We start from the raw sequence: 18129 nt of genomic DNA on the forward strand, positions 1-18129 counted from the left end.
CTCCTAAGTAAAATGGCACACATAGCCTGTCCTGAGACTACAGCTGCAAATAAAGCCTTGCACATCCCCCAGTGACTGGGGGAGCAGCTGTGCCTGCTGAGTCACCCCCTACTGGGAGTGAGGAGGCTGGTTCTGTTCTGCTAACAATCTCCTTTCCCCTCTCAGTCAAATCTCACTCAGTCTTCACTCACAACAGGTATCCAGTCGCATGTGATAGAACCACATTATCCTTTATGCAAGGTAGAACCCAACGCTTGACTAATGGGAGACAGTCTGTATGCAACCCTGACTCTGAATTGGGAAAGTGTGACCTGCAAGTGTAGTGATTTGATATGTTTTAGTGGGCCTGTCGCTCTAGAAAGAAAAATATGCCTTTCTGATCTACTTCATTATTTTACCTCCTGTGGATTTGTTTAACTTTTATATACCTTTTGCAAATAGGATTGCCTGCCCGCCCCTCCTCTCACATGCTTATGCTGTACTGCTCAACCCACAGTGACAGCGAGAGGACAGCTGACTCGTACTCACTGAGCACAAATATACAAGTACAAAAACAAAATAAAATTATAGCCAGCTTTAACATTTCTTGCCACTTGGTTTTGCGTTCCATTTTATTATTCACTTCTCCCTCATTCTTTCCTGGCTCAGAACCACACAGTGCTACGGTGGTCATCTATCTACCTGCGGGGTGCCTGCAGGCGGTGGGGGGGGGCTTCAAAGAATTTTTAAAGTGGGGTTATATATTATAGAGCTCTCTAAGAATGGATCCTTATAAATTCCTTCAGTGTTTATAAATTTAGTGACTCTAAATTTAATTTCTCCTATTTTGATTCATCCATTCCCTACTAAAAATAATAATATTTACATCAGTTAAAGTTCTGTGATAATAGGTAGTCTCTTTTTGTTTTGTTGTTGTTGTTGTATGTTGGTGTTTTGCAAACACATTTATCTCTACATCTCTACTCTAAATTATATTATTATGACATGTTTATAAATAATTTTAAATTCGGGGTTGAATTCCTCTTTTAAAAAGTTCCTTTTTTATTCTTTACCCCCTTCTCCACCTCATGTTCAATACTTATTCAAATTTGTGTGACTCATGAGTAGATTTGCTGATATTCCTCAAGACCTATATTTTTGTTTTGTATATATTTATGTTATTTTTAAAATGTCTTTACTATACAGAGTCATGTATGCACAGTTAGACATAATTGATATCAAAGAAGGATTGAGCAGTTTCAACTCTGGTTTTAAAATGTCGGTAATGAATGTGTAAGGTTCCTTACAGAGATGTTTTCTGGCTGTGTATGGGGCAATATGGCTCAAAAGGAAATGGCAAAATCAAATTAGAACAACTACTATGTGGCAACTGATAAAAAATGGATATTAATAGATCGTTTACTAATCTCCTCTTACAACATCATCCAATTTCTCTGTATATTTGGTGAATTGATTAAGATGGTTATAACTATTCCACCCACATTATTTACGAATCTGAAAGCAGACACCTGAGACAATGGAGAGTTGTGTTTATCTGGGATTTAAATATTATCAGGGAGGAGTGTGGCAGATGGTCAAAGGAATGACATTCCAGGGTGCAAATAAGAACCTAATGACAGATTGGATCATGAATCTGTGGTTTGGCAAAAACACAAGTGAGACCAGGAGGATATTTACAGACGTAAATGAACAGGCAGAATCAAGAGTCTAAAAATTGTGATTAGGTCAATTCTAAGTTTAAAAGAAGGGGAAGTCAGTAAACATGAGAGAAGGATTAAACCTTCAGTGACGAACATGAGGATATCATGCTGTTGAGTATTGCAAGATATATTAGTTCATTTTGGTTTTAATTTCTTAATGCATGTCAACATAATAAGGACACTCTAAAGGAAGTCAAGTTCTTGCTGAGTGTAGTTCTATTCATTATTTATCAAGTGCCTGTTATTTGAAAGGAGCTTTGCAGAAAAACAAAAGAGCACTGTTTTATGCATGGTCTCTGGTAATAGTAAAATTATAAATGGATCTTACTGCTGCTGAAAAACTAGAAAAAATGAAAACAATGTGAAGCCTACTTATCTGTCTGGTAGAAGATAATGATTCTATTTCTGTCACTCTCTTTAGAAACATTAAAAAAAAGTCCAAGCAGAGATCCATATCTGAGACTCTCAATTGTTTCTGCTATGCAGGTAGATTTGTAAATACTATTTTATTTTTTAAAATTTTTATTTATTTATTTTTATAGAGAGGGGAAGGGATGGAGAAAGAGAAGGAGAGAAACGTCAATGTATGGTTACCTCTCATGTGGCCCCCACTGGGGACCTGGCCTGCAACCCAGACATATGCCCTGACTGGGAATTGAACTGGCGACCCTTTGGTTCACAGGCTGTGCTCAATCCACTGAGCTACACCAGCCAGGGCTGTAAATACTATTTTAATAGTCTGCTTGGCTGTGCTCAAGATAAGGTATACCTTTACACTTGCATTACCAAACAAGACTTCTGTTGAAAGGCCAGGGGTCTGTGGGTGTCTAATAATTTGAGAGTTTTGAAGAACACATAGTTTTAACAATTACCAAGATGTAAGGTAATATTAGACTTTAATATAGGATTTTTATTTTTTGCTTCAGGAAGTGGTTTTAAAACATGCCTTGTTTTAACTTAAATTGTATTATTATTTGCAAAAGTGGAAATAGAAATTAGAATCTTTCGAGATTATTCAAGATACCAAAAAAGAAAAAAAAATTGGAAACAGTCCGATAGCTCCAGAAAATTATATCTGAATTCCAGAATCAGTGGGCAACTTGCATTATCTGCAGCCTTCTGTTCCTGTAGAGATAAAGGTGTTGGAAGTATAACTGCCCAACATATATTTTGCTATAAATATTCTTGTGGAAAGCCCCCACAAAATTATCGATTATAAAATCCCTACAATTATTATAGTTATGGAAATTAACTTTAGTAGTATTATTGCTTTTCAAAGGACTCCAAATTTCAATTCTTCTATGATTATTGCAATGTGTCTACATGAGTCAAATATCTACCTGCCAGTCTCCCTAATTTCTCCTATATGCACCCATATCCTTTTCTGAACATGTAATGGGATATATAACAAAAGAAAGAATTCATTGACATCTATTACAAAAGATTAAAACATGTTCAAAGCTATTTCCACATTACATTGAAGATGTAATTGTTGTGAAGTTCAGGATTATATTGATTATATTCATAAGGAGAGTAATGACTAAGACACTTTGCTAAACTTTTATGGACAATTTCTGAGATCCTTTGGTCACCTAAATCCATAAGTGACATGTAGAATTCTCACATTCTGTTTTCTCAAAGATTCTTCATATGATAAATTTTCCTCTTTTCCCATCTCGGTTAAGTTTTCCTAAATGCATACTTCATTGAGCTAAAGCATCACTTTTTTTTAAAGATTTATTTATTTATTTTTAGAGAGGGAAGGGGGGGAGAGAGAGAGAGAGAGAGAGAGAGAGACATGAATGTGAGGTTGCTGGGGGCCGTGGCCTGCAACCCTGGCATGTACCCTGACTGGGAATCGAACCTGCGACACTTTGGTTCGCAGCCCGCGCTCAATCCACTGAGCTATGCCAGCCAGGGTTAAAGCATCACTTTTGAAGTAGGAAACCCAAGAGTAAACACAGCATTCTAATGAAGTCTTCTCAATAAAGAGATGCCTAGAAATTCCATACATTTGTTGAATGTTTCAGAGACCATTTTCAACCTCCCATGACCATCTTTCTTATATGATACTTTTCAAATTTTACAATCTAATGCACATCTTTATTTTATATGTTCTCGTTAATTTAAGTTCTTGTTCTGGTTTTTCAAAATCTCCTTAAATCCTAACCCAATATATTAGCTATATTAACCTGGCTGCCAAGGGTTCTGTAAGCTTCTGTCTTCATCAAAAACTCGTGAGAGTTAGAATTAAGAACCAAGCTTGTGTATACATCCTTAGAGGTGGTCTTCGATTTGACACTGATAATTAGCACTTTTCATTTGCAGCTGTTCTAACCTGCTATGATTTGGCTTTATTCAGCTCATATTGCTTTTTTTTTTCTATTTGGAAGTCATAGAATACTCTCATTAATACTTGGTTTCTTTTGTAAAACATAAAGTTTAGAAATTGTGTTTCTTTTCTAATTTTGCAGTTTCAGCTAAGCATATTTTGTTCTCTGAGTTTATTATATGCATATATATGTATATATATATGTATACATTTATATGTGTGCATATATATTTTCTCATTCCCTTCATTTTAGTTAAAAGTTTTCTTTTCAAAGTTCAGTGAGCCTTCTGCCAAGTACATTTTTTTTCCACTCTGGTGAGGTATTCAATATCCTTTGTCAAAATATCATTATTCTGTTGTGCTAAGCCTTTCTAGGTGGGCAGCTCTCCGATCCTAAATCCTTTTTTTTTTTTTTTAGTGAAACTTTCTACTAAAAAAAAATGAAGAACATTTTTATGCCTTCATGTCTGAAAGGTTTCTATTCAAGAACATAAAGTGAATTATAAACATACTCTCACTTTCTTCTTGTTTCTGATCATGTTTCTGATTGTATTTCCAATAAGTATTCTGAAAGAAAATATACTTCCAAATTAAGAATATGAGTAGTACACTAGAACAGAGACATTAGAGGAAGTCCCCATCTACCAGTCCATGTTGCTGTGTCATTCTACATGCTCTTTTTCACGTTTACCTAAACCAGGGACAGTGCCTTGCATCTCTTCTTCAAAGGGCCAGCGATGAGGCTCTTAAACATGTTTGAGCCCGTGACACTTTGTTCATAGCTTTTCCTTAAACTATGGAATTATACATATAAGTAATTTTGTATTAATCATGATAGAACATCCTATAACTAATAGCCATACTTCCTTAAAGTTCAGGTTTCTGGAGGTAGAGAGTATTTGTGACTCAATATTGTTATATGACACATATGATGCAATTTCTCCTGCTCTCCATTCTCTGTTATGAAACCTACTTCAGAATAGATATTTATATATTTTTATTCCTCTTTTGTCAGGTAAAAAATATTTTTCAATTCCTTATCAGATTATTCACTTATGCTCTAGAACAAACCTTCAACAACTCATATAACAAGATCTGTATAGACACACACACTCACATATATATGTATATGACACACATGTAAAATTGTGTACACATATAGAATATATATAATTGATGTGTTTTATTATTATATTACATTAATATTTGGAAAATCTATTGTGTGTCTGTTGCACTAGTTTGGCAATATGCAATAAAAAATATGTGCCTGTAGAATATTTTATCATGACTATCATAAGCATACCCATATGTCACAGGATTCGGATTTTCAAAACAAAAAATAATTATGAAAGAAAATCTCCTTAAATATAATTATCTAATGATTCACTTACTGCTTAGCAAAAAAATAATTAAGTCCCAGGCTGCTGAGACTTAATTCTCAGGAAAGTGACTCTGAACTGAAGTTAAGAGGTTAAGATATTTCCCAAAGTATACACTTGGGATCAACGTCTGTGGAAACCAGTAAAAGGAAGGAGGGGGAAGAAAGGTTGGGAAGAGTGAGAAAATGAGCTGCCATGCAATTTTACTGCTTCCACACTGCCCTTGTGAGAAAGCTTGGGAACTAAACTTGCCCTTCAACATTGTCTGCATTCAGAGAAAAAGGCCTAGTCTTTATGACTTAGTAATAAAGATTCATTGATTATGTGCTGCTCCAGAAAGCTGTTATTGTGCCAGCCAGCAATCTACGGCTGGGACAGCAAGTATCTCCATGCAGGGGATCTGAGCAGCACACCACCTGTGCACCAGGAGGGTCTTTAAGCTAACAGACATAGAATGAGGAGTAACAATGCTAACATAATGGTGTACCATGTGTGTGTGAGGCCATCAATTCCAACTGGAAGTATACCGGTGGAGAAGAGGCAGTATGACATTATGACATTTTGGTTTTGAGCAAGGTTCTGGAATGTATTGCAATTGTATTCCAATCATTCACTAGCTCTGTGATTTTGACCAATTTAATCCTCTGGGACTCAATGTCTTTATTGTCAAATTATTATTTATAGTAAAAATAATATCCCCTAAAATGTAAGGAATTTAACATTGTCTCCCTTACAGGTTGTGTGGATTGATCAAAATATATCATGAAAGCATTTACTGTAGTACATAGCATTTAAAAAACATGTACAAATACAATTATTTTTTCATCCTTGACTTTTCTATAATGTGCTTGCTACAAGAGTGTTTCAAATCACAACTAAGTCTAAAAAAGTTTGTCAGTGATCTGTTTTCTTCATAAATATTTATACCAGTAGATCTTAAGCTTTTTGGTACATCACTATAATCTAAATAGTCTGCTAAAAATGTAGATGTGCATTCCTATGGCCTATATTCAGAGTCACCAGGTTTGGGTTGGGGACCACAGGCTCACCCCCAAATTTAGGATCTATTCATTCCACTATTTTCTTCTCCTTTAGTTTGGACTCTATTAATGATCCTAATAGGTTCCTTAACTTGAGAACCAATATTAATTACTGTTTAATAATTGCCCCTTCATGTTCCCTTTTCCCATTTCATAAATGAAAATGAATAAATAAGTAAATAAATCGCACGTGCCCGTTTTATCCACTAACGGAATGTGAATCTTCACTGGCGGCTTTACTAAGTACATTTTGTTTTGCTTATGTCTGTCATAGATAACACAGCCAGCATTCTGACCAGGCGGAGGAGATTTAGTCGCACTATGCAGGATGTGTATTATCTCCCCATTATGGTCTCTGATGGTGGAATCCCCTCTCTCAGCAGCAGCAGCACCCTCACCATCAGGGTTTGTGCATGCGAGAGAGACGGGCGCGTGCGGACCTGCCATGCCGAAGCGTTCCTGTCCTCGGCTGGTTTGAGCACAGGAGCCTTAATCGCTATTCTTCTGTGTGTTCTCATTCTCCTAGGTAAGTCGTTCTAAATTCTCACGTGGAGTGATGGTGATTCTGAATGTTCCCCTACAGCGGCCAGCACTGCATTAGACGAGAGAGAAAGATGGAAGAGAGAGATTTTGGCAAAACTTAAGAAACAGAAATGCATAATGTGAATAGCAAAACGCAGCTTCAAAGATTTCGTTTTCATTGACTTTCTCAATATCATAATTAATCTAGAAATAATCTGATTCCAAAGTAATTAAAAAGTATAAGTTCTTCAATTTCATCTTATCACAACCTCATTGGTAACTGCTATGACTATAAACTTTTTAATTGCTTTTTGATACAAGACAGCAAACCTAGATCTTTATGACAAGAAAAATAGATGTAAAAAATCTTTCTGCTTTATAGTTAAAAGTGAATCTATATTTATTTTTCCACTGTGTCCTCTCCCTTCTACCTTTCTCTTAGCAGCTTTATCTTTTCATCATTTTTTGGTACCATCCACACAAACAAACACATAAACAAAAACAACACAATGCTTTGGTGAGACAGAGATACTCTTGCAAGGAATGTTTCTCATTTTCTTTCGGGGCAGAAGACAAATTACTTGTACAAAGGGCATAGAGAGCAAGGCAGAATACAGCTGAAACGTAGAAGGGAGATTCAGGGAGGGGTGAGAGAATCGGGGGCTTCTTTGGTCTAGGAGAGTTAAGAGAGAGTTTTAAAGTAACAGAATCTCATCATGAAATTTGCATCTTGGAAAAAGATGACTGAATGAAGGAGAGAGCAGATCTCATGAAGGCAAAAGAGCACATGGGAAAAGTGATTAGGAAGAAAATGAAGCATCTCGTTCAGACATAGCATGGTTTGGACCAGCATACTTAGAGTGAAACTGAAGGAAGGTGGGTGATATCAAGATGTTTTAGGTAAAATCAGATGTTATCTTGGATAACATGGTGCAGGTTCCTGAATAAAAGTATTCATATTTATCAAACTTTTAACTAAAGTACCCGAGAATCCTCTTGAAAACCACAATGTTAATAACTTGTTTGTGAATAGAAATTAATGTCTGTGGTATAGTGTCCATTTTTGAAACTACTTTCATGGGTAAAAAAGAAAACAGCTGATAAAAAGTGATGATGTTGGATAAGTTTGATATATGGCTGAATTAGAATCGCATCAAAGAAGGCCTCTTATCTGTTGCTATATGTGGATCCTCATCTCCCCCGAGCCGGTGCACATCAGAAGTGCATTGTGGCCGAGTCACTACAGCTAGAGAATATAAAGAGAAAGCAGACTAGGACTGATCTGTGATAAACTCCAATGTAATCATTAAGTCAAAAAGGACGAGATAATCAAGGGGAACAAAGGAAAAATCAGAGAAGAGAGAAGAATATAAGTAAAATAGAATGTCATAAATGTCGAAGGAAGAAAATGTATCAAAGACAGACCATTCATTAATATCAAAAGTTGTTCACAGGTTAAAGAAATTTATTACCAAAAGTATCAATTGCACCTCACAACATGGAATACAGAGGTTGGTGCAACAAAACCTATTTTATTGCAGTCTTTTACAAGAAATGCATGGTGGAGAAGGAAATAAAAACCAGGCTTTTTAGAATGTATTTATGTATTAATTGGTCATAATATCCTAAGATATTAACTCATTACTTAGTTTTGTCTTTGAAAATTAAAACAAAAAAAGTTCATAAGCAAACCAAAACAGAAAATAAACTAAATGAAACAACTATAAATATTGATCCCTCTAGGGTTTCTAACTTAAACCACAAAGTATAGAACTCAGTGACTTTAATATAAGTTCTTCCAAAGTCTTTATTCTGAAAGTAGTTCAGTTGGGAGAAGCATGTTGTCTTTGATTTAAAAAAATCATTTATCATAAAACTATTTTCCATTAGTAAGCTAAGATTGTAAAAAGTAATTGAAGATGTTCCTGCACAGGCCCATGTAAGGTATATTATGCAAAATAATATTTTATTATTTAGTGAAACAATATTTCCATTTAATTTATTTTATAAAATTTTATCCTTCCTTTGGGGTAAATAAGAGAACATTTGTAAATTTTATGCTATCCGTCAGCACTAATGAAACCAAGGTGCTATTTGATATGTTTACTCCTTCAATTTTTATTGAAACACAAATGTGTTTTCAGTTTTACCCAAAGGTTGCAGAATAATTTTTTTTAAACTTGGGTTTAAACAATCATTTATAATGTAATTTATATTTTTTCATGACAGTTTAAGGGTTTTTATTGTTATTCAGAAGATATGTAACCCACAGACTCAGAATATAATCATGCGTAAGTAAAAAATAATGTCAGTTAAGGTGTGAGTTTAGAATTTTTAAGGAACACATCAGCAATACCAGAGGTAGCAAAACCTTATTTTAGACATTGTAGTTCTGAAATAACATTTAACCCTAAAAGCTAAACCTATCATAAAATCAATATTTAATACTAAAATACATTTTAACTGGTAGCTGGGGTTTTTTGGGGGGTGGCCTTGATTGTATAAATTTAACCAAAGTTTTGTCATTAATCTATGGTATGACCTTAGGAGACCCATTGATTCTCTTGTTTCTGTTTCTGAATCTGTGAAAATAAAATTTCAACTAGAAGGACTTCACAACCATCAGTAAAATGTTGTGGTGCTTATTTATGTTTTATTATAGGTTAAATACAATTCAATATTTTACAGTATGTTCATAGTCTATTTGTGTATATATTAATCACCAGAAAATGGTGCTTGAAAACAAAAGGGCCTAAATATACATGGTAGATGTGTATATTGTGAGCAGGGCTTATCTTCTGTCAGAATTACCTTTTTCGTAGAAGAGAATTAAGAATGAGACTGCATGGTACAGTCAGAGTTTGGTGGGAGAGGAAGGATTAACTATAGTTCCCTTCCCTTCCTTGGATCTGACATATTTTCCCAACCTCACCCCACCACTTGCCAAAGAACTGGACCCGCTGGCAGGGCAAACTTTAATCACACTTGGCACAAGAAATCATTGAGTCTGGATCTGAATCAGACCTCTACCAGCTACCCTTGCAGTCCACACATTACATATCAGCAATGACTTAGATGAGTACACCAGCCACATTACTCCTATTTTTGGACATAGATTTCTTGATCAGCAGAGATCACAGTGGATTTGGTGTGAGGGAAGTAAGGAACTAGGAGGCAAAGGCCGGATGGATAAGGAGATCACTGTCAAACTGTGTGTCAACAGAGCTACTTTGGAGGACTTTGTGGGCTCTCCTTGGTTTGAAAAAATAAGTTTCACTGAGGAGTGCCAGTACCAGGCATTCCTGATGACAGAAGCTAACAAAGATAATTTCTCTGATGGGGGCCTCTTCATTCTATAAAATTTAGCATTAAGATATGATTGGATAAAAAGAATCACGTGGTATTTTGGGGTTAAAAAAGGCCTGCTATGAAAAATATGTGGGGGAAGTATGTTGGGAGTCATTGTACAATGTGTTCAAATGCAAGTCGTATGACAGTTTATGTCATGAAAACTAAAGACCCCTTAAAACTGTAATCACTGGACTGAAAATATAAATAATAAATAAAAAAAGATTTCCCTAAGTTGAATTCACTTTTGAATAAAATAAACTAATAAGACTTAATAAATGTATTTTAATTTCCTTAAATAAAATATAATTAAATGGGTTTATAATTCTGGCTCAACTGAAAGATAAAAAAAGAGAAAAAAGGAGACACTAACTAAGAATAAAACATTCATTAAAATAAAGATTTCTCAAAAATAATACCATTTTCTCATGTTTCAATCCAGTTTATATAACCAAAATTCAAAATACCATAAATTATTTATAATTTTGAATAAAGAAGAACTAGCTCTCTATGTCTCTCTCTCTCTCACTCTTTCTCCTCTCTTTCTCCCTCTCCCTCTTCTCTCTCCCCCTTTTGTACAACACCATGGGTTCATCATGTTCTCTTTCCACAGATCATCCCCTGTAAGAGGAGATACTATGTTTTCCGTGGTTTAATAGACTGGCAGTGGGAGCTTATTTGAATATATTCATTTGCCTGCCAGTTTTTAAATAAAGATTTAATTCTTAAATGTGTATATACATATATAATATATATAATTATTATCTTCACTCCTCTCCAAGTACATTTGGTCTTGAGATTTTTAGAGAACAGTTTGATTTTCAAACATTAAAATTTCTTCCAAGTAAAATCATGTGTTTGGTATTATTAGTAACCATAAACTGATTTAAGATATATTTAAAATTATGTTTTTACTGTTATGATGCATGAAGATTCACTTAGCGCAATGCCATATTGCCTGTTTCCCAGAGATGACTCCTTGTAATCCACAAAGAACCACTGTGTGGAGTACCTACTGTGTGTCATCTGCTCCAGAAACACCTCCCAAACAACCTTGTATGTGGTCATCAAAAGCACATCTTATCCACATTTCTACCTTCCTCTCTGAGTTCATTTGAATTTGCCTTTGCCTAGATGGAACGTGTGTTCTTATTTGTCTTGATGTCCTGATGTAATTACAAACAACATCCATTTCATCCTCAAGAGTGTCTTAGATTGTATGATTAATTATGTTGATCCCTATATCCCTAAGTCTAGGGATATTGGTCACTGGAAAATAACTGCCTATATCTGGAAAGAGATGGATACAAAAATATCAAAGGTCAAATTTAACTGGTATCTACATTTAAAATCAAAATATATTAGGAAAAAATGTATTAGGCTTTGGAGAGTAAGAGCATATAAACTATCATAACAGTAAGCCCTGCATTATCTCCTATATTTCATTAGGCAAATATGGTACTAATACTAGTGGAGGATGCAAATTACCTCCATACTTCGACAATAGTATTCATCGCATTCTCGCTGTTATGCATGCACATAAATACCCTTGACATCAACCACCACTTATTTCAACGTAAAGGAAAATAACTTGATTTATTGACAAACATAAGAAATTTTGCTATAATAAATTAGGCAGTCTGTAGAAATAGCTGTTTTAATCTAGAACAGCCTCCTCACTTAATCATGCAGATGAGCAGAAATATATAGTGGATGATAAATCTAAACCTCTGAATATAATGAAGTGAGTTACTTGAAGATGTTGCTTGGGCCATTGTACTACAAAGCTCTAGGTTGGATTCACAATAAAATAAACAGTGAAGTATTAAGTGCATATTTACCAGATTCAGTGAAGTCTTTGTTTCAAAAATAAAGTTATATCAGAAAATATCTTTGACGTGTGAGCAACATGCATGGGACATTGTTTACTCTGTAGAGCACAGTGTTTGTGGAGCAGGGCTGCACCCATCAGCGTTTCATTTTCAGCCTGCTGTGATGACTCCTTTACAAACATGATGACACAAAGCTTCCCGGCGCCTGCCACAGTCTCCCCTACTATGTTTGTCCATTGACTGTCAGTATCCATTTATTCCAACACTTTTCCAGATAATTCAGTTTAAAAATTCCTCCTGTTTAAAAATCCTTTGTCTTCTTTTTCCTTCACCTGCACAGGCTCCCACTTGCCTCTTCTTTGCAAAATCAGATTGTTCCCAATGTGCTCTGACCATCTCTCTTCACATATTCCAGTAGATTTTTCCTCTTACACCTATCCTTTCCACTGCTGGCTTGAAAATCCATTCCTCTTTCTATTCATATTTTAAGGAATTAAACACATGTGCATTATGATGTTCAAACACAAGCAAAGGTGATCTGTATAGATAGAGGTATACATAAAATGGGCTAAATTCAAAAGAGAAGCAAGGAAACATTAAAGACAAGACTAGAAGTTACTTTTTATGGGTAGAGAGTGAAAGGGCAATTTCTAGAGTGCCATATATGTTCTTAAGCAAAGGATACCTAACCTGGTGTTTTTATTTATTTATTTATTTATTTATTTATTTATTTATTTGCTTTACAACCATTTGTTAAAGCCTGCATATAATTAAGGTTGTCAGATACAATACGGTATACAGATATTAGGAAGTAAATAGGAAAAATACAGTATAGATTGAAGTACAAATTTCAGATTAAAATGTGTATTGGTAAAAGTGTGTACATACAGACGTATACAGTTAAAGATATATTGCATAGGACATACCTATACTATATACATTATAGCATAAATATATGTATATCAATCATAATGATATTATAGTATTATACAGATAGCATAAGCATGCCACATGAAATAATATTGGGGCATATATTATAAATATATTAATTAAATATGTACCTATGTGTGCATCCCAAATATTGCATGGGACAATGGGACATAATTATATGTATGCATATAATACACATCTATATATTTCATTATAAATTTCATATTATGCATATATGAAGAGGGCCCCAAAACTCTGGGATTATCTTCTGGAGCTGGAACCCATCTGTATCAGTCTACCAACTGGAATTTCTGTGAGAGGCTAGATTCGGCTTCAGTGATTTTTTTTTGAAGGTTCTTTCAGTGTGTTTGCCCATTTCATGATGGGTGATTTATGAGCACATCTGCCCACTGAGTGCTGAGTGTTCAGCTGTTTTTTACCAAAAATGGCATGACCCCGTGCCCTACCCCGCTTATTCTTTGAATCTCACCCTGAGTGATTTATTCATTTGTTTATTTTCCCTGATGAAAAAGTCCTCAAAGGGAAACATTTTGCCAGTGTGGAAAAGGTGAAACAAAAAAATGGCAGAAGCACTAAAAGCCATCAAAACTCACTAGTTCACAAACTGTTTTAAGTAGTGCAAAAAATGTCTCAATAGGTGTATTGTATCAAACAGAGAGTATTTTAAAGGTGATTTAAATTTAAATATGTAAGAATAAATACAAAATTGTATATACTTGCATTCAATTTTTGGTTCTCCCTTTATATAATAATAAATATACATTTTTTGCTGTTCATCTCAAACTCACACTTAATTTGATGCACTCCTGTATTTGCTAACAGAGAATACAACATACCATATGAATGTACTTTCTGATTATTATATTGTAAAGATGTTTAAAACACTAACAAATCTAATATTTACTATCATAAAGTCTGGCATATCATCAGTTCAGCAAGAAGAGAACAATTTATAGAGGTGAAGTAAAGGATATTGGGCCATAGCACAAAGTAGTAGCGAGGGAATTATTTCTATTTAGTAATAGTTTAACACTCTCAAATAGAATGACTTGAAACTACTAAAAAATGACCAGAGCAAAGTACCCAAGACATATTTCTGTGAATCCATCTAATGGTGGATGTGATATTAGATGGTTCCTATAATTTTAAAATAATGAGGCCTAATAACCTTTGATGTGAGAAGTCATAGGGTAAGGTCCGAGCTGTCCCCAGCAGCCATTTGTGTGACCTTAGACTGAGACTGCAGTTATGCATGTAATTGCTCTTGAGTCTCAAATTCTCATTTTTAAAATGAGAAAAGCCCCAGCTCTGTTGTGAAGGCATTATGTGAAAAGAATGTGTAATCTGATAAAGTTCTATGAAACCTACATTGTATAGAAATAAAATTATACTTTTGCAGCTTAATAGATAAATGTAATTATTACTGAATGGAGTTTTTCTAAAGAAAAATGGCCAAAAGAGATTAACATGTAAAAATATCCCCGCTTTGGTTTCCAACAAAACATCCAAAGTAAAGTAGAAACCCCTTCTGGTAGAAAGTCCCACCTATTTTACAGAAACTTAAAATAGCCTGCCTTCAGCGTATCTGCTCAGAAGGATTAAACATCCACAGATAAACCCACACATACCATGATTTATCTAGTCAGAATTTCATATTGCTTTTCAGTAATCAGTTTCCCTGAATGGCTATACAGCAACAGAAGTCAAGAATCCCAAATGCATAAGCCTGGCACATGACAATCGTATGGCATTCTGGAAAAGATAAAAAACTCCGAAGTTTTATAAATATATATATATATATATAATATATATATTTATATATATACTATATATATTTATTTATATGTATGCATTTATATATATATAAAATATATATATTTTTTAATTCTTTGAGATGTTAAAGAGCCTCCACGTGTGGTTCAGAGAGAGCAGAGGTCAGGGCCATGCTACAAGGCAAGCTTAAATGGAGTGGACTTGATGACAGAGGTTGAAAACCGCTAATGCCAAATGTTTCTTCTTTTTTTTTCTAACTTTCATCTTCTTTCCCTTTTCCCACAGCAATTGTAGTGCTTTTCATCACCCTGAGACGTAGCAAAAAAGAGCCCCTGATCATCTCAGAGGAGGATGTGCGCGAGAACGTGGTCACCTATGACGACGAAGGCGGCGGGGAAGAAGACACCGAGGCCTTTGACATCACAGCCTTGAGGAATCCATCCGCAGCTGAGGAGCTCAAGTACCGGAGAGATATCAGACCTGAAGTGAAACTCACCCCCAGACACCAGACATTGTCCACCCTGGAAAGTATAGATGTTCAGGAATTTATTAAGCAAAGACTGGCAGAAGCTGACCTTGACCCCAGTGTCCCCCCTTATGACTCTCTTCAGACTTATGCCTATGAGGGTCAGAGATCGGAAGCTGGGTCCATCAGCTCCCTGGATTCAGCCACGACGCAATCAGACCAAGATTATCACTACCTTGGAGACTGGGGGCCAGAATTTAAAAAGCTAGCTGAACTCTATGGAGAAATAGAATCTGAAAGAACAACTTAGGGGGTCAATTCTTGAGACATTCTAGAATTTGCTTCCTGACACAAGTGAAGACATAACCTCAGCCATGACAAGGAAGAAGTGTGGCAACAGTACTTGGAACTGAGCAAGCTGTACACAGCCACTGTAGAAACAAGTGCCCTTTTCATGATCGAAACTGGGTTATTTAATTGAAAGAAAGTTAAAAAAGAAAAGAAAAAAAAAAGCACCAACAAACACAAAAAGCTATTGTTCCTTGTGTATATTTTTAATTGCTCAATAAAGTCTGTGGTAATGTTTAATTAAGAATACCTGAATTCAGCCAAACAATGATATTTGTTTCAATATTTGGTGATATTTTCCCCCAAACAAAACTAAATATAAAGGTTCAAAATCACTTATGACTGCCTTCTAGGAGTGGTACACACTACAGAATGGAACTCATGAAGGTAATCATGATCTTTTTTTGTCCACTTCCCTGTGTGGACTCCTGAGACCCACACTCTGTGATTGTGACAGATCTCATTAGCTTTGTCTTATGTTTAACTGGTGTGAGGGATATCCAATCTACCGAGCCACTCTGTCATGGACTTGTATGTATCATTTTTCTTTGCCCTCCCCACTTCTTTTCTCCATAGGAAATTGATGGAGCATGGGGATTTGCTGCTTGCACTATACTGTATGCAATTTCTGTGCACTGACTGTGCACTGCTCTGAAGCACAGAGACCACTGTCTCTGTCCCACGGGCCCCCTTTTATTTTAACAACAAAAACCCCCACTTTCTATTAAATTGATAGAATGGATAGTTTAACGTACTCTCAGATAATCTGATCTATCAGGGAAAGATTTAATCTAAAAAATAGCTACAAACCTCACCCTGTACAAAACTTTGGGGAACTTTTTTTTTGTCCCCAATGGTTTTGGTATATTTAAATTAGTAGATTTGATCATTCCTATACCTAAAATTAGTTGTCAATTTATGATTGGTTTATACTTCAGTGTGCTTTGCTTATTCATAACATGGGCAGTTACCAAAAATGTGTGCTTCACAAGATAAGAATGTATCTGAAAACATTATCCTCAAAAGCGTATCAACTTATGATTGACTTACCAGCATTCCTTACATAGCTTTTGACTTTCTCCACCTCACTGACTGATTGGCCCTTATAGGCTTGGGACCTACAGGAAAATGGGTAGGATGAGGAGCAAACAAAAAATAGGATATTCACATGTATTATTCTTGGCCACATCCCCAAAGTCTCTGAGTTTCAGGGCCCCAAACTAAAAATGGCAAAAACTGATCCTCACAGGCTTGTGTGAGGATCAATAGGCATCTATAAAACTGTTTTGCCAGCTCTAAACTGTTCTGTCACATAAAGGCTTGCAGATGCCATCTACTTTTCTAATCTATTAGCTTATAAATATATAGTTATACATGCATTTTGAATAAAATATATTATTATAGAATAATTGCATAAAATCTTCAATGGTGAAACAGCTGCTAACTACACATACATGTTGAATTCTTTTAATATTTTCCCAAATCAGCTAATTTTCTTAGAATTTCTTGGGGCATCGCCCCCAAATTGTTTAGATAATATTTTGAGCTGTTGCTGGTAATCTTAAATGGGTTCATAGCATAAGGGTCTTATTTGCCAAAAATGACCACAGTTCTGTATTAATTGAAATTCACAATTGAGAATTATTTCAAAGGGGTGTGTTTTGTTTGATCTTTAAATTTATTACAATCTAGTGTCGTCAAAATTAGTATGCATAGTCTGATTCTACCTATGTGCAAAACTGAATTTTCGCCTCTGTTTGCAACTGCCCTGTGCTGTCATATTTCAGTTTTGAGGTATAGGAAGTAAGTAAGTTTAATTTGAATAATTCTCAATTTGTGTTCTAAGCCTGAGGAATAAAATGCAATTTAAGTTTTTTACAGCATTTTAACTTTCCAGATGCTACTTTATCATTTTTTAATATCATAATCGTGTGCATTCCAGTATAAAGTTAGGTCAAAAGAGACACTCAGGGGCTTTGGTGAGTAACCTCTGGAGGCACATATTGAATGGCATTTATCCCGAAAGAAGGGGTAACCCTTGGAGAACTTCTATGAATCCTGGTGTCTTGAACTTCCTATGCAAAGAAGACCAGGAAGGTCAGGTTTAGGGAGTCCAGCAAGCTTTTGGATTTAGACTTTTAATAAATTATCCACAGCTTTTGTTTGGTTTATATTGTTTCATTTGTTTGTTTCATCAGGTAACTTTATAGGTGAGGGTCTGAGAGATGAAAAAGTGTCTGTACACTTAATAACTTACATAAAGGCCAAGGACCTCTGCATGGTTTCAAGTCCTAAAATATTTCCCTGCTTTTGTAGAAAAGGCAGCCAGATCCATCTAATTTTAATTACACATGCTAATGATAATAGATTGCTTCTAAGCCCTTGATTTTAAATCTAATATGGAAGCAAAATGGAGCTTCTGTAGTATTAAAATATGT

The 18129-nt window shown here is 35.2% G+C and overlaps 1 protein-coding gene across 8 annotated transcripts in view; it reads left to right on the forward strand.

Annotated features, from left to right (window-relative positions):
• The window catches only part of CDH18 (cadherin 18), a 488064-nt gene extending 470213 nt beyond the window's left edge, over window positions 1-17851 (forward strand). For 4 of the 8 annotated variants that reach the window (XM_036020243.1, XM_028511442.2, XM_028511434.2 and 1 more), the window contains 2 exons: window positions 6726-6977; window positions 15163-17851. In XM_036020243.1, the coding sequence (XP_035876136.1) occupies window positions 6726-6977; window positions 15163-15653 (743 nt within the window). In that variant the 3' untranslated portion in view covers window positions 15654-17851. The remainder of the gene's footprint in view (window positions 1-6725; window positions 6978-15162) is intronic. The other 4 variants (XM_036020245.1, XM_036020246.1, XM_028511454.2 and 1 more) reach the window with 4 other exon arrangements.
• Window positions 17852-18129: the final 278 nt, after the last annotated feature.

Source organism: Phyllostomus discolor, chromosome 3, assembly GCF_004126475.2.
Source record: "Phyllostomus discolor isolate MPI-MPIP mPhyDis1 chromosome 3, mPhyDis1.pri.v3, whole genome shotgun sequence".
Lineage (NCBI taxonomy): Eukaryota > Metazoa > Chordata > Mammalia > Chiroptera > Phyllostomidae > Phyllostomus > Phyllostomus discolor.